The 25,977-nt window shown below is 39.3% G+C and overlaps 1 protein-coding gene across 3 annotated transcripts; it reads left to right on the forward strand.

Moving 5' to 3' along the window:
* The first annotated feature begins 846 nt into the window (after positions 1–846).
* On the forward strand, positions 847–25,446 carry LOC120499271 (kinesin-like protein KIF20A). Of its 3 annotated transcripts, none has more exons than XM_039702891.1 (19): positions 847–886; positions 1,227–1,372; positions 2,536–2,610; positions 6,236–6,355; positions 7,232–7,370; positions 7,460–7,644; positions 10,986–11,082; positions 11,574–11,768; positions 11,853–11,964; positions 13,431–13,502; positions 14,993–15,139; positions 15,763–15,928; positions 17,443–17,613; positions 18,286–18,425; positions 19,891–20,056; positions 21,688–21,805; positions 21,884–21,951; positions 23,503–23,622; positions 24,567–24,839. In XM_039702891.1, exons 2-19 carry the CDS (start codon positions 1,244–1,246, stop codon positions 24,837–24,839), a joined length of 2,493 nt encoding a protein of 830 aa, XP_039558825.1. In that variant the 5' UTR covers positions 847–886; positions 1,227–1,243. The 3 variants fall into 3 exon arrangements, with proteins under 3 accessions (XP_039558825.1, XP_039558824.1, XP_039558826.1); XM_039702890.1 differs by lacking the exon at positions 847–886 and adding an exon at positions 956–1,165 and having other exon boundaries at positions 1,238–1,372; positions 24,567–25,446; XM_039702892.1 differs by lacking the exon at positions 847–886 and adding an exon at positions 956–1,134.
* The last annotated feature ends 531 nt before the right edge of the window (positions 25,447–25,977 follow it).

Genomic DNA, 25,977 nt, shown 5'->3' on the forward strand with positions numbered 1-25,977 from the left:
GGACCAATTTCCTTTGTCATCTCCACTTGTCTCCAACTTACGGAAACACAGCTGCAACTGTACCTTTGTGTCTGGGTCCCGCACCGCGCGGATATTTCTGCTGCCCGCCTACTGTGTGAACAGGCCGGCTCACACCGCAGGGCTTTGCATTTGTTAGCGGGACGCTCGGTCCCCGGCTCACACCGCAGGGCTTTGCATTTGTTACCGGGACGCTCGGTCCTCGGCTCACACCGCAGGGCTTTGCATTTGTTAGCGGGACGCTCGGTCCGCAGCTTGTGGAAGGCGCTGGAGCGCGGAGTTCCTCCAGGCTCCTCCCGCCTTGCCCGCCGTCCCTGACCTGCACACTCCTGGCTTCCCCGTGTCCCGCAGCTTCGCGATTTTATTTATTTCCTAACTTCGCTTTCTACTTCTACAGCGCCGGAGCGGTTGCGTAACACGCCCGCTAACTTTATATAACCCGCTCGGATGGAAACATTTAGGTACGCGCCTCTCCCCCGCCCATCCTCCCCTTCTCCTCCTCCCCCTCTGCCAGGAGAACACCCCTCTCCTCTGGCCGCCTGGCTGTCGGTTCAAAGCTCTGCTTTACCGCCATGCCTTACTACGGACGATAAGCAAACTCTGCGTACCGAGCCACGCCGCTCTGCTCCGCTCCGCTCCCCTCCGCTCCATCCCGCTCCCCTCATTCCCTCATTCCCTCCTTCCCGGCCGGGCCGGCGGCGCCCCCTGCCGGACCGAGGGAGCCCTGCACGCGCCTTCCCGCTGCCCCGCGCTCGGCCAATCCGCGCCCGCCTTCCCCCGCGCTCGGCCAATCAGCGCCCGCCTCTCCTCCCAAAACGCCCCCCCAGCCCTGCGCGGGACCGGCTCGCGGGCTCTCGCGCGCGCCAAGGTAGCGGCGCTCCCGGGAAGAGGGAGCGGGAGCGGGGCCCGGGTGCCCCTCAGCCCGGGTGGCCGCGGGTGTTGAGCCTGCCGGGGAGGGGGCTGCAGGTGGATGAGAGCCGTGCCCAGCTGGGGCTGTTAGCGCGCTTTCCCTTGAGTGTTTCCTAGTATAACCTGCCGGGTGGTTTTTCTTTTAAAGGTCGTACTTCCCCAAAACTTCTCTAGGTTGTCCTGTCTTCTTCGGAAGTGCCTGTTTATGTATGAGCTGGTCCCATCTTTGTTATGCTCCGTATGTATTTTTGTCCGTTCTCTCAGAAAATGATGGGCTTTTTTCCTCCCCCACTTTTAAGTTCCTTTGCAGAAAACGATGGCTGTTGAAGGGAAAAACGATGTTCCCATGGAAGTGTGTGACGTGGAATCGGTTTCTTTTCTGAGTGTAGAGGGTAAATCTTCACCCTTGGAGTCAACAGTATTGCCTAATACAGAGGAACAGCAGGTGTGGATTGGTTTTACGAGGTGTATTCTGGTGATGCTGGGTTGTTTTTTGGTGGATTTGGGGTTTTTTTTAAGCTTTAATAAATGTTTCTTTGGTGAGAACTGCTGTACTCCTCTTCCTCTGAGATGTGTTTGATTCTTCTGCTTATTTCTGATTGATTACACACGGGCCATAGCCATATCTGCACCAAAAGCAGACACGTGGTCAGTGCTTTGCAATCTGATGCACTAAACTTTGAGAAAAAAAAATAAAAGACTTCAGTAGCTGCAACTGGAATGTAATGAGACTGTACTGCTCTTTTTAATAAGCTTTAAAAAATACATGGATCCTTGATGTGAAAGCTGATTAGGTGCTTAGAAATTAAAAATCTATAATGCTCTGCTGTGCTCCAGCAGAAGATAATATCCCCAGCTCTGCCTTTTTAGAGGGATCTGTTTCCTGGGTGACTTTTCCTCAGGTGACTTTGCTTTGTCTGATTAGTGCTGCTGGTCATGACAGAGCTGTGGAGAACTCTGGTAAATCCATCTGCTGAATGAAATGTTGCCAAAGTGAAAACCAAAACTCCTTAAGAAAGGAAGGAGTGCTGGCATCCCTCTAAAATGCTCCCTGCTACTATTGCTTTACCTGGGAGGGCAGATTGTTGGGGGATGGAAAAGGCCACCTGAGCAACTGAGGATGGTTGCCTGCTTGTTGCTGTGAGGAAGATGAGGGTCTGGTGCCTGGGTGGTGGTAAGGAAGTGGTCTCTTGAGGCTAGGAGTGTGTCAGTCAGTGCTAATGCTCCATATGAAATCCAAGTGCTGTGCAGCAGCTGTTAGGATAACACAGCTTGAATTCGGTACAGCGGGAGGCCAGAAGGTGGAAGCACTGCAGTTTGTGCCTCTGATAGTGTGCTCTTTTAAAATGAAAATACCGGTTTTGTCGTGAAAGAATGCTAAAGGGAGGGGGGGAGTGGGGGAGCCCACAAGAAGAGGGTTACTTGAGGACATTAGAAGGGAAAGAGGCAAATAAAAGCTTAGAGTCTCACCTGGATGTGAAAGGAAAATAAGACATTAATATAAAATAGGAAACACTGTATCAGATGCTATGCTGATATGATTTGGGGCTGTTCTGTTTAAAAAGTGGCAATTATAACTGTGTTTTGTATTTTCTTTTTAATTAATAGGTGTATGAGCCTTTGAAAGTCTTCTTGAGAGTGAGGCCCTTTTCTATAGCAGAGCTTGAAAGCCATGAATCCCAGGTTTGTTGTAGAACTAAGAAATAACATTTTTTTTCCTCCCCTGAACAACAGTTGTTGTTGTTGTAAGGCAGAACTTTCTTTTGCATGAGCCCTTATGTGGAATTATTTGGCATCTGGATAGATGCAAGATTTTTTTTTTCACACTCCTGTGACTTTTTATAATTTGTATGCACACCTCTAGCTCTTCAAAATTTCACTGGGTACATTATTTAAAAATTGGTGTCAGCTCTCTGTAGAGCTGAAGATACAGAGGAGTTCCTTGGAAGATATTTTGCAATTCTAGGCATAATTTGAGTATCTGACCCTTAAGCTTCTTTGAAATGCTTGAATAATCTCCTACCTCATCCTGGTGACTTCTTGCTCAGCCTGTCCAAAATCCTCTGTAACCTCTACACTGTCAGATTCAGATGCTTCAGTGTTTTATACACACACATGTACAAACACTTAGAAGTGCTCCCCTTTCCCTCATTGTGGGCACTGATGTGAAGAATTCCTTTAGCTGTCTGTCCTGAGAAGGACAAGGTCTCTGTATCATCTCTTAGTCCTTGTCTTTGCAGGCTGGCTGATTGAGGAGAGGTCAGCTTGAAGAGCTCTAAGAAGGATTTAATGTTAGTTCTTACTTACTTATTGCAAATTGCTTTTAAAAAATGCATTCTTGCTTTTGATCTACCAGAGTTGGAATCTTTGTATTGTTTTCACTGGGATAATTCTTCCCTCCTCCTTGCCCCCAGCTTTCTTTTGCCTTTTCTTAGCTCTCCTTGAATAATGTGTACTTCCACAGTGCTTCCAGTTTGGTAAATTCCACAGTCTGAGCTGTCTCCAAGTGTAAATTGATTTGCAAAATCAAATTGTTTCAGGAGTTGTTTAGTACATTCCTCTTTGGAGTCAGACATTTCTTAAAAGCAGGGAGGAAAAAGTGAACATTGATGTTTGTCTAAATTTTTTTGTTTGCAAGTAGTTCAGGCTGAAATAGTTGATCTTCCAATCTCTTAGCTGTAGAATTTGTTTTGCTTGGGATTCAGGCTTTTTTCTCAGCCTCCAAAAACAGAATGATTGAAAGATCTTCAACATTTTTAGTGTTTTCTACTTTCTTTACTGTCACCTGAATCCAAGAAGAAAATGCTTGATCACAAATGGAAGAAACCCACACAAAACAGTTAAGTTAGCCCCACTTCCTAATTGTTAAACAGCTCAATTTAATTTTTAGGTCTTGTCTTCTTCCTTGCCATGCATAATTTTCAGAAAAGCACCTTTGTTCCAAATCTGGCACAAAAAAAAGAAAAAAAAGAAAAAGTAGAACCCAAGATGAAAATGCTTGATCACAAATGGAAGAAACCCACACAAAACAGTTAAGTTAGCCCCCCTTCCTAATTGTTAAATCAAACAGATCAATTTAATTTTTAGGTCTTTTATCTTTCCTTGCCATGCATAATTTTCAGGAAAGCACCTTTGCTCCAAATCTGTGGCCAAAAAAAAAAAAAAAAGTAGAACCCAAGACCTATTTCTTATAGTTACAGGCTGATGCTTTAAACAAAGACAATCAACAGGTTAACTGATCAGTTGTTGATGCTTATAGAAATAATGGTTTATGGAAGTAAAGCTTAAGAGCTCTGGGTGCAATTCTGTACTCCTGTCAGCAATTCTCCAGAGTCAGCTGTGGGAAAGTAGGAAGTTATGGTTTTTGGATACAAATGATGTGTATGGTGCCAGAAATGGTCCAGCTTCTGCCAACTTACCTGCAGGGTTAGCTGGGGGAGACAAGTGGAGTGAGTTGTTACCAGCTGGCTTCCATCTCTGCAGATCTGACTGCTTTGGGCCTCTACTCACAGGCTGCCATGAGCTTGGTGGCAGCTGATGGCACATGCTGCAGATCTGGATTATTCTGTAGCTCTCTAGGGTTTAGTACATCTGACCAGCACTCCTGTCCCTGCTGATGTGGGAGAAATGTTGAAGACTACATAGGTTCAGAGCCTGGCACAGTGAGCAGGTGATTGGTCTAAATTCAGAAAGCAGTTTCTTAGAGCTTCTCAGAATCACAGAATAAGCTGAGTTTGAGGAGACCTGCAAGGATAGTCAAAGTACATCTTCTGTCCCTTTTGGCACAAGAGTCACACCATGTGCCTGAGAGCATTGTCCAAATGCTTATTGAACTCTGTCAGGCTTGGGGCTATGACCACTTCCCTGGGGAGCCTGTTCAGTGTGCAGCCATCCTCTGGGTGAAGAACCTTTTCCTAATTTCCAGACTAAACCTCCCCTGACGCAACTTCAGGCCATTCCTTCGGTCTAAATTCAGAAAGCAGTTTCTTAGAGCTTCTCAGAATCACAGAATAAGCTGAGTTTGAGGAGACCTGCAAGGATAGTCAAAGTACATCTTCTGTCCCTTCTGGCACAGGACAGCCCCAAGAGTCACACCATGTGCCTGAGAGCATTGTCCAAATGCATCTTGAACTCTGTCAGGCTTGGGCTGTGACCCTTTCCCTGGGGAGCCTGTTCAGTGTGCAGCCATCCTCTGGGTGAAGAACCTTTTTCTAATTTCCAAACTCATGTGCCTGAGAGCATTGTCCAAATGCTTATTGAACTCTGTCAGGCTTGGGGCTATGACCACTTCCCTGGGGAGCCTGTTCAGTGTGCAGCCATCCTCTGGGTGAAGAACCTTTTCCTAATTTCCAGACTAAACCTCCCCTGACGCAACTTCAGGCCATTCCTTCATGTCTTGTCACCAGAGAGATCAGTGCCTGCCCATTTTCATTTCCTTGTGAGCAAGTTGTAGGCTGCTATGAGGTCTGTACCAGTTAATTACTGGCATAGAGCTTCTATATCAGTTTATAATCACACTTGTTAATTGAGGCTCCTAGGAACAGCAGTGCTTCCTACATACACACCACACATGGATTATTGGCTTTAGAAGTTCTGGCCAGTCTCTGAACATAAATGTCAGATTAAGTTAAATCCTTTCAGAAAATGCATTGTTAAGCTATACTGGGAGTTCACTTTGCATCTTTGTTTGGTAGCCTATCTGGTATAAAATAAATTTTTCTTTAACACTGCATCCTACATTAATCTAGCTAGTAAGTGTTTGGTAGTTGTATTTCACCTTTACTTACTTGAGAATAGCAATCAAATTACTTGAAACTAATTCAGTTCCTTTCATTACTGGTAACACTATTCATCAAAGGATAATGCTTCAGACTTAATTTATTTCATAAATTCTGCTCATAGTCTGTTTCACACTGAAAATGACTGATGTGGAAAACCAGTAGATTTCTATGTGATTTTAATTTTGTAGTGATTATGCAAGTCACAATCACAACATACAAGGATTTAGAAAGTGCTCACAAGGAAAAGTTGATGGAAGGAATGCTAGTAAAAGTTTTTACCTCTTCAAAAACCCCAAATGATTGCCTTGACTTTGTACTCTGGCTTTCATGTGAAGTGAATACCTCTGTAGTGACATGCCTCGAGATGATATAGGTAAATTGTGGGACTTCTTGTAGCTCTGGTAAATGGGTGAAGACACTTGGCTTTCAGGGTTTGTTGGAGGGAGTGTTAATTTTTTGGTTTTTTTTCAGATAGCTTTTTTCCTGAATAACTTTGTGTTGTGTTTTGGTTTGCCTTGTTTTTTAAGGGCTGTGTAACTATTGAAGATGCACAGACAGTAATTCTTAATGCACCCAAAGAGTCTTATGCAATGAAAAACAGTGAAAGAGGGATTGGTCATGCTGTGCACAGCTTCACCTTTTCTCAGGTAAGCCAAATTCTTTCTAATTTTTGGTTTTGTATATTTCACTATAATGAAAGCTGAATTTTTTATTATTTCATGCAATGTGATTTTTAAAATTTTAATTACATGTGGTACTTGCCTTTTAAAAAAAAAACCTGCTTATTGATTACTGATAAGCTGTCAGGAAAGCTGTATTACAATGGAGGTGCCTATTAGATGAGACAAGGAAGCTTCTTTGGCAGGTCTGTGGTTTTCCTTGATTAGATGCTACTGAAACACCTTGTAGGCACAAACTTACTGTGTTTCTGCTGTTCCTGCAGATGCTTTTATCTCAGAAACCTTCTGTTTGTAGGAATTTTTGTAAGCATGTATTTAGTAACTTCCTTTTGAAAGCATAGCAGCTTAACTGCTTAAACCTTCTATACTGAAAGCAAATTTCTTAGCTTTGCCTACTGCAAGAAATTCTGTTCTTACAGTACCAAAAGATAAACAGTTCCAGGGATTGAGTTATTTGGACCATTGTAATGCTGATTTTCTCATCAGTTGTGGGTAACTGGTGAAGAGTGAGGAGGGAGTTTTACATCACCAGCAGAGCTCTTGAAAGTGTCCACTGAACAGCATGTGCTCAATAGAATTCTGAGCAGTTTATTTTAGGAGTAGGAAAATAGTCAAAAATGAGTGCAAGCCTGAGTGCCTCTCAGAATTAAGCAGGCATCCTGTGAGAACCCAGCAGAAAACACTGAATCAGAAGGGGTTCAGGCAAGACAGGAAATTAAACTAGTGTCTCCTACTCAGCTTGTTCTGAAAAATCAGTCATGTCTAATCAGTACTTAATATTTTGGCTTATTAAACTTTTGTGCCGTTTATCCCTTCTTTTTTTCTTTCTTTCCCTTATCCTAGGTCTTTGGACCAGAAACTACTCAGAGTGAGTTTTTTGAAGGCTCAATGAAAGATATCCTGAGAGCATATGTTAATGGAGTGAATGGACTGGTATTTACTTATGGAGTTACAAATGCAGGCAAGACATTCACTATCCAAGGTATAAAATGTTTGCATGTACAAAACCCAAGTAAAATCCAATGACAAGCTTACATGAATGCTTACACTTAATTTTTTAATATTTTTAAGGGACTTCCAAAGATCTTGGTATTTTACCTCGCTCACTTGATGTGATTTTTAACCACATAAGAGGAAGACATTACCTGAAGATGAACTTCAAACCATATTTGAGCACTGATGTTAAGAAACTAGAAGATGAACAAGTTAAGCAAGAAGAAGCCTTAAAAACTGCTATTCTTGCATCACTGAAAGAGGTCAGTGTCCAAATGCTTCTTAAAGCTGTTCTGTAAGACAGGAAGTTTTAAAAGTCTTTATTCCACTATTGATTCTTTATATTTATGAAAATATACAGTATGCATGCTTGGTTAACCTTGGAATAATAAGACAATTGGCTGGTTTTGGAGCTCAGGGTAAACTGGAAGAACGTTCTGCAGCACACAGTTCAAACCAAAAACCATCAGAAACCCAAATCTCAATTTCTAGTGAGAAGTCTCCTCTTTAGAGGAGCAGTTCTGATACTGCTACTGTGGTGACAGTGGCCTTAGAAAAGTCTGACAGCTACATGACCTAGCTAAAACCTGGTTCTTTTTAAGTGGCTCTTCTTGCAGGTGGGGTTCCCAGGCTGGATCTTGGTGCAGTCATTCAAATGCTTGGACCAGCTCAGCAGAGATGATAGCACTGTCTTAGCAGAGGCAGTGAAGAAGGCAGGGAGAGTCCCTTTTGGTGGAAAACAGTCTTAAAAACAGTCTTATAAACCTGTGATTCATATAATTTCATAAAGAAGCTTTCTGACTCAGCAAGTGAAGTCAGGTGTCACAAAATTAATGTTCTAAAAGGATTCCTCTCTGCTTTAGGGGACAGTATGTGACTAAGGCTGGTCTTTGAAGACTCTAGGTAGAATAGAGAAGTCTTTACTGTGGTAACCCTCCTGTTCTTAGTAATTTCTCTTTCTATAGTAAGAAACTGTCTCACCAGAAAATGGGCATCCATGTACTTGGGACTATTTTATGCTTCTAAGTCCAGTTGCAGTTTGCTGTCAGATTCCTTTTGCTCAGAACATTTTCCCCTGAACTGTGATTCTGTGCATCTAATCCCAGAATGCAGTAGGCTCAGCTGGTTATCATTCAGAGCAATTCTAAATTAATTCTGGGATGTACAGAAATAATGATTAGATTTTCTTTTTTCTGTGGTCTTTAACACTAACCTTGTTTAAATGCTCCAGTTAACCCTGACAAAATATCCTTCTATGATTCAAATTTATATGTTAAGTTCCACACTAAATTTTGTTGCTTAATTTATATCCTGCAACCCAAAACTTTGTTTAGTCTGAGTCTGGTAAACTCTTGAGGAAATATCTCAGATGAAAAATCTGAAATATTTGAAAGATTACATATTTATTTTGAAAGTGTCTCTGAGTATGTGTATGCACAGAGTGGAGGAGGGCTTCTTAAAGAAAAGTTGAGATGGTTGGGAGGTTAGTAAATACCTCCAAAAATTTTATGGAAGCTGCAGCCTTGAAAAGAGGAACAGGCAGGACCCCATAGATTACATATTTATTTTGAAAGTGTCTCTGAGTATGTGTATGCAAAGAGAAGAGGAGGGCATCTTAAAGAAAAGTTGAGATGGTCGGGAGGATAGTAAGTAAATACCTCCAAAAATTTTATGGTTCCTCCCAAAGTCTGGAACAAAAGGTCAATATCTTATTTTAAAGATAACTCTATAAAAATATTTCCTTCTATTAAATCAGTCTGACTTACTTGTAGCTTAGTAACTGAATGTTGCAGTAGGTGATCAAGATGCTGATGCACTGCAGTGCAAAGAGAGCAACACTCCACCATCAAGAAGGACAGGTGAAGATGAATCAGGAAACTATTCCATGACAGGACCCAGTTTGTGTGTTACAATGCTTCCACAGGGATAATTCAGTGATCTCCAGTTCTGAAGCTGTGCTTCTTTATAAGTTGTGAATGATTAGCGTCACTGTTTGGATGCTCCCTCAGCTGTAATCTGAGAGCAGATACATTTTGGTGCGCTTGGCTTTGGTTGCTCTCAGATTACAGCTGAGGGAGCATCCAAACAGTGACGCTAATCTGAGAGCAGATACATTTTGGTGGGCTTGGCTTTGGTTGACATGGATTTCTGTAGGCTCCTTTCCCGGGCTCAGTTTACACATCTCACAGAAAGAGCTTGCTGTTCCTTTCATTCTCCCAGTTTTAACTGCTCTGAGTTACTGCAGCACTTAATGTCCTACTGTTTATGTTCTGTATGCAGTACTGCTGCAACAACTCTTGCTTAGCATGGTTCATACCCTCCCTTCCTTCCCTTTCCTGGTTCTTTTCATGGGGTTCAATACTGGTTTTTACTGGATTAAAAGATGCTTTACATGCATTCCTATTCCCACCTGTTATTGTCTTTCCTGTTAAATGTCAGCTTCTGTTGTTGGCAAACAATGTCAGTTCCGGTTCATTCCCACTTGTTTTTAGGCACGCATCTTCATGCTCTCTTCTGTATTTCACTTGAAAAACAGTGTAGCAACAGTTAATCCACTCACTGAGTGTCAGTCCCATATCCTGCTTTGCACTTCACAAACAATGGTGTGGTTAGGTTAGGCTTCTAATACTCAAACAATCATATAGGCAGTCAGCTTCTGCAAAATGGTCACTTGTATGATTTTGTTGTAATTTATTCTATGCTATTTATCTCTAAAATGAAGAAATCAAAGTGTGGCTTTGTGCCTCTCTGTTTGTAAGAATTCTGGTTTGGGTGTACCAAGTGGGTAATGTTGGCATCAGCAGTCAATCCATGATCGAGTTGGTGCTGCATTTGAGTAGCTCTAACACTAGGCTTTGCTTCTCTGGATCTGTTCCCTCCTACTGTAGGATGACCCTCTGTCAGGAAAGAGAAATCAGGGTGAATGTCCTGATTTATAGGTGCCTATAAAATATGGAAAGAGAGAGGGAGTAGGTAGAGATGCTGGGCTCTAGTGGGAGTTGCTACTTTGTTACATTAGTTTTTCCAGAGGTAGCTTCAAGGCTGTGCTTTGTTGACTCTTGGCAGGTTTAAAACAATTCTGATGGTGTAAAGAAATTCAGCAAATGTGCATACTTAAAGAAACTGTCCTGTTGTCTGTTTTTCATGGCCTTTTAGTGCAGTCTGAATTGAAGCAACTTAGAGTGTTGGTTTGTCATAACTTAAGTCCTACCACCTTGGCAATTACTCCTGGAGGAAAGTTCTCCAGTTCTTCTGGATGACTGAAGCACTGTTCAGACTTGGTCAATAGCTCATAAAGGCAGTCTGACAGAATCCTTCTTCTCCTAGGACTCTGAAATTAAATCTCCATTGTTAGCAGCAACTGTCCACCAAAACTGGTTGCTGGGAGAACCAGCAAGCAATAATTCATGTGATTCATGTCAAAGAGCATTTATTGATTATAGTTCAGTGTTATTAAAACATTTCATTTTCAGCCAGAGTAAGGGTGGCGTAGCATTTAATACTACTTCAGTATTTTAATCTTAAGTACTGGAATTGCTGTAATTTTTAACTTCTGCTTTTCTCATCTGTTCACGTGGATTTAATAGTCTTTTATTTTCTCAAGGAGACAGAGAGCATCTCAAATACTATAACAAATTTCTGTGATGTGAAGTTGGAGTCTTCTAACTCTACTTCAGACAATCACCCTTCTAACTCCCTAGGTAAAGTGGAAAACTGTTGTGTGTGGGGAAAAACATAATTTGAATTAAGAAATATTAGTGGGTTACTGCCAGTGGATAAAAAAATCCCTATACTATACTACTAAGTAAATATATATAGGTTTTTACTACATATTTGTCTTCCTCTGGAGAAAGCACAACTATATAAAAATATTTTGGTAGTTTCACTCCTTTTGGGGGGATGAGGGAGACTTAGTTTTGCAAATATAATGTATAAACTGCTGGAAGTCTGTGATAAAGCAAGGCCATCAGCTTAGAACTTGGGTATATGCTTGTAACAGATGACTGCTGAGAAGTCTGGACATTTTTGGATAAAGCTGAAGTTATCCCTGTTTATATAACTGTACAATACAGATGTATCTAAACCTTCTCCTTTAGCAGGTTCTATAGGTCCTTTTAGAAGATTCTGTATACTGATTTAAAATCTGTTAATGAGTTGATCTTTGAACTCTTCCTCTGTTTTGGGTTGGCAGAGAAGAACTTTGTTCCACTTAACATTCACAAGACTAATATGCAGCAGAGAACACAAGCATCTGTGTGGATTTCCTTTTGTGAAATTTATAACGAATATGTGTACGACCTATTAAGTATTTTGTCTACATCAAAACCTCAAAGGCGCAGAGTCCTAAGAATTTGTGAGGATCAAGGAGGAAATTGCTACATTAAAGGTAATAATACTGTTTTATGACCTGGGCAGTTGCACAGAATTTCTCTGATGATCAGAAATGTATGTAAAAGATCTCTTTTTGCAGACTTAAAGTGGATTCAGGTTCAGAGCACTGAAGAAGCCTGCAGACTGCTAAAAATAGGAAACAAGAACCGAAGTTTTGCCTGTACCAGAATGAACGAGCAATCAAGTAGAAGGTTTGTTCCTGTAATTATAAGCATACTCTGTCCCTTTTGAGGGGAAGGGAGGGCACTTCAGAATATGTGTGAAATGAACCACTCTTCAATAATAGTTTAATAATTCCCTTGATTATTCTGCTTTTTTTATGAAATTCTCTCTGAAAGAAAACCAGGAGAGGCTCTGTTACTAGTAGTAGCTGCACTCAGGTTGCTATTCATGTCTTTGGGCAACCAAAAAGATCAAATCACATTCATTTTTGAGTGCCAGCAGGGCTGTGCATCTTGGCAAATGCTAGTGGTGCTGAGTGAGAATGGCTATGTGAGGATGTTGCAGGAAAAGCTGGTTAATTTTTCATAACTGGAAGTATAATTCTTGGAAACCTGGAGCCTGTCACTGGGGGATATAGGAAGGATCAGGTCGTGTTGTATCTTGCAGTGCTGCTAGATTTTCTAGATGCTTTTAGATTGCTGTGTTCAAGCTGAGCTTACTTGGTGTCTTAAGAATGAAACCCCTACATTTTTATCCAGCTCTGGACAGGGATCAGGGAGAAATTGACTTTTGATGGAGTGAGAAGAAATAGAGAAGTTTATATAATGTCTATTGGAAGTGCCTCCTTTCTTGATTTTAATGACTTCTTAATAATTTGTCCTTTAAGTGTGAAAGGGCCATGTTTTATTTTTAGCTAATACAATCATAGTGTTACTAAGCCTGCTTTTTTCTGTAAAAAGCAAGAGTTATGTTCTGTATTAGCTATAGACAGCTGCTGTTAAATTGCATGTTCTTCTTACAGAGTTTTATGCCTAGAATGCCCACTGCTTAAGGAATATACTAAAGAAGTTTGTGTGCTGTGCTTCCTGATGAATCAGAGAAACTGGGCACTTCTGCTTTTGTGAATTTTCTCTTTGGTTTCAGACATGCCTACTGTCTGTGTAGATTGTTGTCTAAACCAGAGTTACTGGATTTTCAAGTATTACAAACTCAACCTTTATGGAAAACAATTATTTTAAATCAATTATTTTAAAACCAAACAAGTAACTGTGCATATTGAGGTGGGCAAAACTACAGGACTGTAAAACTAGAACTTATTCTCTTCTCATCATTTGTTTCTAAGTTAATCCTTCAGATTTGCTGAGTTCAGATACTGTCAAAGGTTTTCTATATTAAGTGGCTACATGACTACTCTTCTTTTGATCAGCAGACTTCAGTGAACTGGCTTGGTGTTTTTCTCCAAGACAGGTTGTAGGCTTCATGTGGTATTTTTCCTTTTCCTGTGTGAAAAGAAAGTCATAAAATGCAGCTTTTTTTTGCTGCTGAATGAATGCATTGCAGAAGTAATATACCAAGATAACTAGTTATTAATTCTATAATTAATTTTTGTCTCCTCTTTACCACTGAGCTTTCTGTAGCATACAAATTTTACTTTGCTTCAGTGATTGCTTAATTTTCATAACTGATTATTAAAAAGAACTTCTTTCCATTCCAGTCACAGTATATTTTCCATCAGGCTACTCAAGCTAACTGATGAGCATCAGCCACGTGTTCTTGGAGTATCAGAGTAAGTGAATGCTTCATGTGATTACCAAGAATGTAAATATTTTGGAAAAATTATTAAGGTGTAAGCATGCCAAACTGCTGAACTTTCTAATAATAAACAAATTCTCTGAGAGCTGGGAGGGAAATCAGAACTCTAGTGAGCACATAAACTGACTGGAAGCTCAACAGGGACAAGCACAGAAGTGTTTTCCTGTCTCTAAGGTTTTGGTTTAGCTGGAGCAGCTCTGTCAGTATTGTCCAAATTGAGGAAAATGTTATTTTCTCACATAATGGGGAGGTGGTGGCAGAGTAAGGCCATGTAGCACCAGACTATATGTCCTGGTAAGCAGGATTCAAGTGTCTGGCTGGTGCAGGGTGATCTCTGCAGCTGGAGGGCAGCAGTTGGTGCTGAAGGCCCCAGGGCTGGCGTTGCCTATGCCAATCTATCTTTCTGCTCTGGGACCAGAGTAGTCTTCATGGGTCAAATGTTTGTGGCAACACATTTGGTGTGCTCCTAGAATGCAAATTAAAATCTATCATCCCAAAAGAATTCTGCTGACATAATCTCAGACTATTCCATGGTCCAATGTACAGTAAGGGGGGACCATCAAATGATTTACTTAAAAACTGTTTTCCATTAATATAAAATGCTAATGCATTTATGCATTTAATGCACCCTGAAAGAGCAGTGTTAAGTCCTTATATTTCAGTCTCTACTCTTTTATGGTTTAAAGGAAGCAGCCTAATCTTCTGGCCTGATGTCATTTAGGTAGCTTTTTTTGGGGAAATATGTCTTTTTTTCTTCTAATTAATTAAGTTTGATACAGAAAAATGAGGACAGCATGTAACAGAACATTTTAGTTCAGTCCTAGCTTCTACTGATTTCTCTCGTCTCTGCCGAGCAGGGATGGTAACAAAATATACCTCACTGTGAGATAACACATTTAAGTGTCAGATGCTACAGTGATAAATACTCTCAAGAAAAGATAACTTGAGAAAATGACTGGATCTGTATTTTTTTGCTGTTCTCTATCATAGTATACCCCCCTGGCAAAACTTGTAGCAGCTGTAAGGTGAATGACAGAGTTGGTATCTTAAGTAAGAAAAAAGCTGTTCATCTTGTGCTGGAAAGGATAAAGAACATAAGGCTTTCATACACTTGAAATATGTGCCTTAATTTGTATAGGATTTCATGCTTTAGTTGTATGAAAATTTATGGTCTTACAAATCATTTTAGTTAAATAAATTTATGTATTAGTCAGTAATGGTATAGTCATGTAAATTAGCTCACTTGCAGAGTTTCCTGTATTTCAGCAGCTTTCCTAATATAAAGTAAAATTTATGGAATTCCTTGATTATCCAGGATGATTTTCTGATTGTAACCTATTGTGCCATAAGGGACAATTCAGTGGCCCAAGTTTAGCAGCAAAAAATTGCTATAGCCAAGTAAAGAGCTCTGAGTTGAGCTGGGAAGGACTTCATGTGTGTGTTCTGGATAACTCTTCCATGCAGGTTGTCGTTCTGTGACTTGGCTGGTTCAGAGAGGTGCAATAAAACACATGTCTTTGGAGACAGACTAAAAGAAGCAGGAAATATTAATAATTCTCTTCACATCCTTGGAAAGTGCATTGCAGCACTGAAGCAAAATCAAAACCCAAAGTAAGTGACAAGTTATTTATATGCCAAGTTTCAGGTGGAAACACTAAGGATCCCTTTATATTTCTGCAAGTAGTTTGCACAGAGAAAATTGGAAATCTACAAAATCTTTTAAGTCTTCTTTATTATAGATGTCACTGTAATACCTGCAGAGTTCTCCATAACTGGTTTTTGTGTAGAGCAAAAAAAGGGCAATTTGCAGCAAACTAACAACATTTTTTTAGTGTACGTATATGAACAATACACTTTGTGTACAAAGCTTCAGTTTTGTCATCTTCACTTCCACCTGCAAATTATACAGGTAGATTCATCAGGCAGCTGATAGATGACCTGTACTTAGCTTTTGGATTGTTCCACTTTTTTGGCTTGTTCCACTATCTGCTTTGGAACACTAGGAAACTGTGATGCAGACAATGTGCTACTTTTAAATAGTTCAGTTTATTGGAGTTTATTGGAAATCCAGGAAAGATCTTGCTCTTTGATGTAAAATCACTTAGGCTTAAAATATGAGCATCCTACTGGATCTCTTTCCTGAAAGAGAGACACAGAATTAAGGTGAGCTACAATAGCCCACAATTTTACAATTTTTATTTTGTTTCACAATTTTATTTTTTTCCCTCCCTGAGGATGAAGCCAAGCTACATTCCATTCAGAGAAAGTAAGTTGACTCGTCTGTTTCAGCCATTTTTTTGTGGGAAAGGCAAAGCTTGTATGATTGTAAACATCAATCAGCATGCTTCCACATATGATGAAACACTGCATGTAATGAAATTTTCAGCTATAGCCCGACAGGTAAGAGTACATCTATTTTCTCTGCTATTCTGCTTTTTTTTGTTGTTGTTGTTTTTTTGGTTGGTGAGGGTTTTTTTGGGTTCTTTTATTTGGTTGGGGTTTTTTTCTTTTTGTGTTTTTTGGGATTTTTTTGGTTTTTTTTTGTTTGTTTTTTTTTCTTTTTGTGTTTTTTTTGGGATTTTTTTGGTTTTTGTTTTATTTTGGTTGCTTTGATTTTTTTAGTAGTGATTTTTGAAATGATCAGATTGTATGAATTCTAGTGTAATTTGGATTATTGATTCTTCATATTAGTTCTTCTGCATGTGGCCTCTCTCTAAAAGGCTTCTAGTAGTCTTTCCCATCTTCAAACCTATTTGTGGTAAGAAGTTAAGAAAACTGCAGGTGTCTGTCTGTTCAGTTCTACACCACTGATGTTCTGTGTAAAACACAGGGCACTTTCAGATATGACTGATTTATACCATGTATCTGAGGAAATGCAGGATTTCAATTCACACTCTTGATGAATTACTTAACCTCGGTGCAGTTAAACATCTGTTGCACAAGATGAGTTGTTCACACCTTCTTGGACAGTTGGTGGTGGTGGTAAAAGGAGTATAATCTTCTTCTGTAGCCTAAATGAGATATTTTGCAACTGCATTGCTCCTATTTGGTTAAATGCAAGTAATTAACAATGAAGAAATGTCTTGGCAAGCTTTTCCTCCATCTCCTTCAGTACCCTTGGGTGGATCCCATCCAGCCCCACAGACCTGTGTGTGTCTATGTGCTGTAGCCAATTCCTCCTGGATTATGGTGGCCTCGTTCTGCTCCCTGTCTCAATCTCCCATTAAATTCAGGACTTGGGGTTGATGTTTGGCCTTAACCTCATCCAAGTTCCCTGAAGCTGCTTCTTGCAGGGAGTGGGATGGTGGGCTGTGCTGTGTTTCATGGCAGAAACACAGTAATTTTTTAGTCTGGAGCCACAGATTATTTCTGTCATGTTATTACAAATCTGTAATAACATGTCTAATATGATCTCAGAGGAAGATTTTTCTAATTCTTTTCAGGTGTGACTTTTGTTATAAGTGTGTTCTATGGAGACAAACTTCTCTGACATGCTGTTCTATGACATAGTTACTTAAAATCTTTATGTAAATAGCATGAATTTCTGAATCCTCATCATGTTGTTTCAGGAAGGAGCAAATATTGTAGGGATTTTCTGCTTTTCATTAACTTTGCAGGAAACTACACCAAAACCCTTATATTTTAAGGGAAGAGAAACCACCTGTCTAGACAAGTATGCTAAGTTTGCTAGCAGATCATTTAATTTTCAATCTTTTTATAGTACTTATGTTCATGTAAGAATTGTTACATTGATGGATTCTTTTTTTTCTGCTAAAAGGCATGTAAGCTTTTGTTGGCATTCATGTAATCATTAAATATTGTGTAAATACAACAATGCATTTATGCTACTTCTTCCTGGTATCCTGATAACTACAATATCAACAGCATTGGTAAATCACCTCTGGATTTTTCAGGTTATCCAGACAATCCTGCCCAAAAATTTTGGTTATTTTCCACCAAAGCTAGTTGGAGGTGATGGCAAACCTATGATGCACTTTGATGCTAACACATCTGTAGATGACTTTGCTGACAGTGCTGAAACCTCTGCAGAAGAGGAAGTGGACATCACCATTCTGAGTCACGAGGTAAATACGTGTCTACTCAGAACTGCACCCAAGGAAGCCATTCTGTTAGTTCTTATATTGTTTTAGCATAAGAGATATGCTGAAAGCTGCATCAAATGGGAAGTTTAAGTTTCTGTTCAGTGTCAGACTGACTAGACTTAGAGTGGCCTAGTTCAGTGTAGCTGTGGAAGGATGCCCTGTGGCTTTCTAGTTAGGTCAAGTGCTAAATTTGGAATTCATCTGATTGCCCAACAAGAAGACTAAGGAAGCAGTACATATATTTAAAATAACATAATTTAGTTTTTTGTGCCTTTGTTTTTTTTCAGTAACAGCGGTAACTGTTTTTTTCAGTAACGAGTTAAGACACAGCATTTTAAAAACAAAGCTATACGATCTAATAGCAATAAACTGTAAAAATCAAGTAGGTTTTATGTTATGTTGTACAAACAAATATTTAAATGCCATAATGGAAGTGAACTTTTTCATAGTGGACACTATCAAGATGAACACAGGATGTATTTGCAGTAGAAATTTATATTTGAAAATATTTAAACTTTGGTGCAGACCCCCAAAAAACCATAAGTTTGTAAAAATTACCCTCTATGGATGTCTGCCTGTATGAATATTTTGTTTGAGATGCATGTTGATATGTGTTTCAGTCTTGGTTTTTGAACTAAAATACTTTAAATTTAGGACCTCTTGAAAGCTGCAGAGGACTTAAAGGAGAAGGTAGCTGCAGAAAGGCGAAGTAAGCTCCTTCTGGAGGTGAAGATACGCAAAGAGATGGCAGAAGCAATGTTCCAACAGCTGCTGGAGACCGAGGAAGCCTGGAGGCAAGTCACATTGCAGTCTGCTTTGGGACTTAAAGGGTTCCACGTGTATGCATTTACACATGTATGTGCATACATGTGTATATTCAGGACAGATCTACTCATGTTATTTAGAGAAGACAGGGTTGGACAATTTCAAAACCTCCGAAGGAAAGGGAAGAAAGAACATTAAACTTGTTCAGATCAGCCTCTTCCCATTTACAGTGAAAAAGTAATGCTGCTTTCTGTTCAACTTTCCTCTGTTGAATTTGTAATTACTGAAGCTTGTCCTGGCTTGTTATTACTATTTAGCAGATGTGGAAGGTTGTTACAGGTACTCCACTGAGGCTATTTTTCCAAAAACGTGACTCTGTCACGTTAATATGCATGCATGTGCTTAAGGTAGTTTCAATCACATCTCTTTTGAGCTCCTCTGCATGACTTATGAGCCACTGTTAGTTTACTATCTTATGAATTACTGTGCCCTTATGAATTATGAACCATGCACTGTTGTTAATTTAGCAGGTTTTTTCTCAAGTCCAGAGTCCTCAAATTGAGTTCACTTCCTCTTAACTCTTCTTTAAATCAGTTTCCTGCTGTTTGAATTGTTAAAAAATTAATACTAAGGTGCCAGCTGAGCACACTATGGTTTAACCTCTAGCACTAGCTTTAAAATTGTTTGGTTGCCTTTGGCCAAACACATGAATTAGCACTGATGCTTTTTCTCAGTTGAGATGATTTTCTGCATCATTGATGGGGCATGTTTTTAAATTTTGACAGAAATGTGGAAAGTATTGAAATAATAGATGGGGAGGAACTTCTCACAAGAGTATGTAGTGACAGGACAAGGGGGAGTGGATTCAAACTCTGAGAGCTGGTTAAGCTTGTTTGTTAGGAAAAATTTCTTTACTGTGATTGTGATGAGGCACTGGAACAGGTTGTCTAGAGAAGTTGGGGATGCCCCATTCCTGGAAGTGTTTGAAGGACATGCTGGAAAGGTCTAGTGAAAAGTGTCTCTCCCCATGATAGGGATGAGAGAATTAGATGATCTTTAAGGTCCCTCCCAACCCAGGCCATTTTATAATTCTATGAAAATAAATTTGGCGTTTATCTTGAATGGAAACAACAACTAAAACCCAAAGTGAAAGAAGGCCCCAGGATGCATGTTTCAAATACAACATCTAAATGGGTGTGGTCACTTCTGTTGCTGTATGTTGGTGGATTTTCTTAATTTCTATAACTTTTTTTCTGACGGGTGTTAAGTACATGTTCTTCTATAGCATTTCTTTGGTATATGCCAAGTAGAAGTTACATTTTGGTGCAAGTCTGTAGGATCATTGAGATTAAAAGGAAAAAAGTGCTTCTTTGTCTTTTTGTTTCACTATTTCTGATTAGAGAAATAACTTGAATATGCTCAGTTAAATACATGTAGTCCCATGTACTGGCTGGAATGCAAACACATTGTACATAACTAACATGTTCTCTTCAGCAACCGCTTGGAAGATATGAAAGACAGCTATGAAGAAAAACTCGAGAGCAAATTTGAAATGTATAAAGAGGCCATTAAGAAACATGCATATATGTGTGCAATGGAACAAATTGAAGAGCATTATGTTCCCATAGAAGAATTTCTAGCTGAACAAGAGAAAGTTGAGGTATGGCTTGACTGCCATTAAAGTATGCTCTAGACTCTTAATTGTAAATTTTGCTTTTCTTTATCAGAATCACTCTGGGATTTTGGATATAACACTAAACAAGGAAAATAACTAGCAGTTCAGCCTTGCTGTTATGTGTTCAATGCTCACCATAAGCATGTAGATGTCTTTTCTCTGGCACCACCTGTAGTGCACACCTAAACCTTTTGATTTTTGAGGGCACAGTCCAGTTAAATCCAAGTCATCTTTAGCTTTGCGGTGCAATGACTGGAACACCCAGGGAAATGATGTATACAGGAGTCTGGCTTTCTAGAGATCTTTGGAAGTAGATTAAAATGCTACTCTGAAAGGGTGATGGGGAATTTGTTACAGGATAGCTATTTTAATTATATCTAATCTGTGGTCTGGAGGTAGTGGGAGGATTGTGGGATAAGAAACTGATGAGAAATTCAACTTCATGCAGGAGAGAACTGAATCTCCTGAATGTACTTAAACATAGAATTGCTCAGACTTGGCATTAGTAAGTTGCTACTCCTTTTGCAATGCAGCCAGGTTAGCTATGAGCAACTCAATTTTCTAAGCTCTGCATAGATGGTTAAGTGCATCCAGGCAGCAGATGAGCCCTGTGGGTCTTGTTGTTTTCAGAAGGTTTTTAGTGGAAGAATAGACCAGCTGTGGTATCCACCAGAGGAGCTTTCTCACTGCACTCTCCTGTTCTGGAACTCATAAGCCATCACACTCTATGGATAGGCAGGTTCCTTTCAAGACTTGAGAAGTGGGTTTCTCTTGTATATTGTGATATATAAATATTTCTGCTTTTACAGCTCTCCATTCAGGTGCTGACAGGCAACACCATATTATGTAATGGCCTTTGTTTTTCCATCTCCTTCAAATTTGTCTCTTTTCCTCACTTGGACTCTGTTTCTGTGTTCAATTAAATCCTAGCTATACACTATACTAAAGTGGACAAAAAGAGTTTTTGCTCTTTTACTGGCCAAGAGGCTGCATAAGGGAGGATTCAAAGAGCAAGATACTTTGGGTAGCAAGTCAGAGAAGAAACTATTGAAATTCCTGAGATGTAGAAGGGTTAGTTGACAAAGGGAGAGGACAGCATGAATCCAGGTGGGCAGCTTCAGAGACCAGAATAGATGAATCACTTTTCTTGATGATGCCACTTGTTTGATTTCTCACTCTGAAACACCACACCAGCAATCTGACAGATACTCTGGAAAGAGTTTGAGATTAAAATGTAGCTCTATGAAGTAAGTTTTTTCTTAGTCAGCAAGGTAACTTGCAACAATGTTTAGCACATACATGCTGAAGTTTCCTTTCTGCCATATGATTACATTTAATAGAGTTTAGAAATGCTCAGACTGGAAGAGTTGACTCATTTGTAACTTCTTCCTAGATGTTTTTGTGACCTGAGTGTGATTTCCTAAGCATAACCTGTGAAATAATTTAAAGTTACACGTGTGTGTGGTGTATTTGTGACCTGAGTGTGATTTCCTAAGCATAACCTGTGAATAATTTCAAGTTACACGTGTGTGTGGTGTAATTGAAGGATGTGTACTAATGCACCAGATCAAGCAGAAGTGCAGGCAAATTCTACCATATGCCCTTATTTTTTTCAGGATAGAGAGAAGAAAATACTGCAATTGGAAAGGCAGCTTGATGAACAGTCAGGGAGACTGTTGGCTCTGGGAAATCTGAGCTCGGCTGTTCAGACTACTGAAAATAACATGGAACGAGGTAGGAATGTAACCTGGATATTCAAAGTTCAGTTTACTCCTGGTAATGTGTATAAACAAACTTTTCTTTTGCCTATAGATCTTATGGACAGCACATTGAAGAGAGCCAATGAAGGATTGCAGAAACAATGTGAAGAGAAGGAAGAGGTAGCTCTTGCTTAGTATTTGTCTGGGGATAATGGTTGTAAACTCTGTCATGGTTCAATGCCTAAAGATGTGCATTGTAGACATGCATGAAAATTCCTGCAAATGGGCATTGAGCTTATTAAAAAATAAAGCCCTTGCTCAATTGTGGATGACTTTTGCCAGAGACTGTTCTGTCATTAGTCTGGTCTGTAAAACTATTTGTTGCTGTAACAATTCATGGTGAATGTGGTGCGAGTTGGAAGTAAGGAAATATGTTTAGCTTTGGGCTGGAATTTATTGTAAATATTGCTGCCATGACCTCAGAGCTTTCCTTCCTGAAATGCTGCCTGCTTCTGCACAGGGGAACAGTTACAGAACCTGGTAATATTTTAGATTTTAGAGCTAAAATCAAAATAGTGCCTTAAAACAGTCCTTTCTGGAAGTACTCAACTCCACTATCACTCTAAACTTAAGTAAAGTGAATATCTCTGTTCTTCCAACAAGATCTCTGTGCTCCAAGTACCATACAGAGGTGAGAATTATAGAAAACAATAATTTTTAAATATGCATTTTTATTCTCTTCCTTGAGTGATCTTCTTGTACAGATAGTTTGTTTCCCATGTTTAAAGAGGGTGTGGGGAGAAGACATGAGTCTTGCTTCTTTCTCTAATATCAAGTATGAGTAGGGATTGGAGAAATAGTTCCAGCTGGTTCTAATAAACCATGTAAATGGAAAGAGAACTTAAATATCTTTCTATTAAGAAAGAGTACTCCAAAAATAACTGTTCCCTTACCAAGTTTAATGTCTTGAGCTATGGCTTTAGGATTTGTTTTCTCACTGTTTTTGAGAGCTCTACATAATTTTCCCATGTCACTTTCATATTTTGGTGAAAGTTTGGCTTTTATGCTTGTTAAGAGGATAAAGTTATTGGTTGGTTTGTGTGGCTAGACAATGTTAGAATGATGATATTGATTCCTGGCAATAACTGAAGGAAGAAAGGCAAAGCAGCAGAAAGGCACTAATGGAATGAACTGGTTTAAACAAAAGATCAGTGCATGTGTGACTTGTAATTCACCACTTTTTTCTTCCCATTCAGCCATTAAACATGGGCTAAGGGTGTGAGTTTTTTTAGCAACTAGAAGTAAATTAACAGTCACATCTATTTTTCTTCAGAATTTTTTGCCTCTTGGGGCTTAGGCTTAATCCATTAATTTTCCCATTTGAAAGGTGAGGTCTTCTGTGGTAACTGTGCTCCAATGTGAATAGTATTAATGAGACAAAAGTGTTCTTTGAACTACTCTTACTGAAATGGAGCAGGCTGTTCCAGATGTAGCTTGGTCTGTGCTACTGTTTATTGATTGGCAGGTCTGTAAATCACAGTAGCTTCAACACAACAGCCTTTGAATGCTCCAGCTGCATTTTATCACCTGAAATGATGAGCTGGGACAGAGGAGGCTGGGAGAAGCAGACTTTCTTGTTTTGATCTAGCAGTTTGCACTGTTCTAGTCATAAACAAAATTAATGTAAAACATGCTCTTCTGAACTTCCATGTGTATGGGCTTTATTTTCAGCTTATAAAATCTCTGAAGTTTAAAATACAGAAACTAAATGAAGCCCTGCTAGAAGCTAATGAAGGCCACAGAAAAATGGCAGAAGAAAACAGTCAGCTGAAGCACACAATCATGCTCAAGGTTAGTCAGTGATTTAAAAAACTTAAATATGGCTTGTACTGGCTGCTTCTGCATCTTTTTACATGTAAAACCACTGTTAAATTAGCATTTGTTTTGATGTTAGCAGTTTTTCTGTGCCTAACTTCCTGAATTATGAGCTCAGAGGCCTTGTGTTTCACTACTTGACTCTGAATTTTGTAAGACAAAACTCATTTTTCAGCTTAAGGGATAGACTCTGTCAATGGGGTAACTCTGCTGACAAAGCCTGCTAATCTAAAGATGTCATGAATTCTTGTCAAGCAAAGAAAATACTGCTTAGAACTCATCATGAGCTATGTTGCTGAGGCAAGCAAGGTGTCAGTGCACAAATGCTACTGCAATAAGGCCTAAGGATCTTTGGCTTTACAGCTATACTGATGGTCCTGCCAGAAGTAGCCAAACTGGATGAGAGATATGGGCAGATAAACTGTTTAACACAGAAACAGACATCTTTCCTTCAAAATCAGGGACTTCCTAAAGTTTACTGCATCTACCCTCTGATATCAACTAGATTCCTAAAAAAAAAAAATTAAACTTTTCAACTCTTGGCATTTTGAATCTATACCTCACTTGTAATCTACAAATCTGCAGGTATAATAACTGCTTATTGCAAGTTATTGCAAGGCAGGAAAGCCACCTTTATCTGGTTCCTAGAACATCATCAATTCTTTGCATAGTGTGGCAGAGCATTTTAGCATCAGCTTCTTAGAGACTTGGTCTCTAACTAGATTGGATGGCCCTGTAGTTTGCTGGGTTTTTAATTACTTTGATGTAATTTAGAGGAAATGGGTAGTGAATGGCCATATGGCATAGTAATAACAAGGGTGTTTATGGGTTTAATAAAATAATGTGAACCAGAAAATTAACTGCATGAAAGAGAGAGACCATGCAGTGGTCACATACTTAACACAGCCTTATCCTCATAGGATCAAGAAATGAATAGTCTTCAGAACTGGGCTAAACGTGTTCTTGAGCTTGAAGAAACAGTGTCTTCCCTGCAAAAAGAGCTTGAAGAACAGAAAAAGAATTTCTTTGCAGAGGAGTCAAAACAGCAGAAATCCAGGAGAGGCTTGCTGGCTAGCCTTAAATCCACAGTAGCATCCCCTGCAAGTACACCTCTTGGTAAAGGCTGGGGGAAGTATGAAGAGGCTTCACTCTATTCAAGAAAACAAGAACTGTTGCCTCATAAAGCAAAATAATATTTGAGAAACCAAAATGTGCAATTACTAGGCTTCTTTATTAGCTACCGAACTGTTGATAGCCCTTTCTCACTCTTGGAAGCCATCTTCACTGTCATCTTCATGTTGACTGAGAAGAATGTTTAATACAGAACTTTTTGAATTGAATCAGGGTTAGAATTTAGAGCTATAAAAATTTGAGTCTAGACATGTGCTTTTACTGTTGATATAGGGATGTGATTTGAGAAATATATGTATATTTTAATTCTGGAGTAACTGCTATCATGTTCTTCTGTACTGATAAATGTGTGGTTCATGCAAAGTGGAATGTCCCTCGTCTGCTGTTCGTTATGTTCATAACTTATATCATTGTTGATTCCTAGAAATCACATGGCTTGTAAACTTAATCCTAAGTAGTTAAAATAGCATGGTTCTTCAGTTAATATTCTGGTTTTACCCTGGAGACTCCCTTCTTGGGACCAAACTAAGCAAACTGCTAAAGAAGGTGATGAAATTAAATCTGATCTGGCTCCTTGCTATTTTTCAGCTAACTTGGCTTTGTGAAGAAATTTGTTTTAATAAAATTTGAATTTCCACTAGGAATATGTATTAAGTTTTGAAACATGTATTTAATAAAGTTTTCCATTGCTAAATTCAGCTCTGACTCTTCATTTTATAAATTGGCAAAACCAAGATAAAAGATCATGAAATTAGAGCCTAAATCCGCCTGCTGTTCGTTATGTTCATAACTTATATCATTGTTGATTCCTAGAAATCACATGGCTTGTAAACTTAATCCTAAGTAGTTAAAATAGCATGGTTCTTCTGTTAATATTCTGGTTTTACCCTGGAGACTCCCTTCTTGGGACCGAACTAAGCAAACTGCTAAAGAAGGTGATGAAATTAAATCTGATCTGGCTCCTTGCTATTTTTCAGCTAACTTGGCTTTGTGAAGAAATTTGTTTTAATAAAATTTGAATTTCCACTAGGAATATGTATTAAGTTTTGAAACATGTATTTAATAAAGTTTTCCATTGCTAAATTCAGCTCTGACTCTTCATTTTATAAATCGGCAAAACCAAGACAAGAAAAGATCATGAAATTAGAGCCTAAATAATGTCAGTGATTGATATAGGATGATCTTGATTTGAAAGAATCA

Source organism: Passer montanus, unplaced genomic scaffold (genome assembly GCF_014805655.1).
Source record: "Passer montanus isolate IOZ18808 unplaced genomic scaffold, ASM1480565v1 scaffold16, whole genome shotgun sequence".
NCBI lineage: Eukaryota > Metazoa > Chordata > Aves > Passeriformes > Passeridae > Passer > Passer montanus.

Excerpts from the sequence above, each read along its gene's own strand:
- LOC120499271 (XM_039702890.1), top strand. The coding sequence starts at position 1,133 with ATGTATGAGCTGGTCCCATCTTTGTTATGCTCC. Across the intron at positions 11,083-11,573 it reads TCACCCTTCTAACTCCCTAG|AGAAGAACTTTGTTCCACTT; the intron begins GTAAAGTGGAAA and ends TTGGGTTGGCAG. Across the intron at positions 13,503-14,992 it reads CGTGTTCTTGGAGTATCAGA|GTTGTCGTTCTGTGACTTGG; the intron begins GTAAGTGAATGC and ends TCTTCCATGCAG.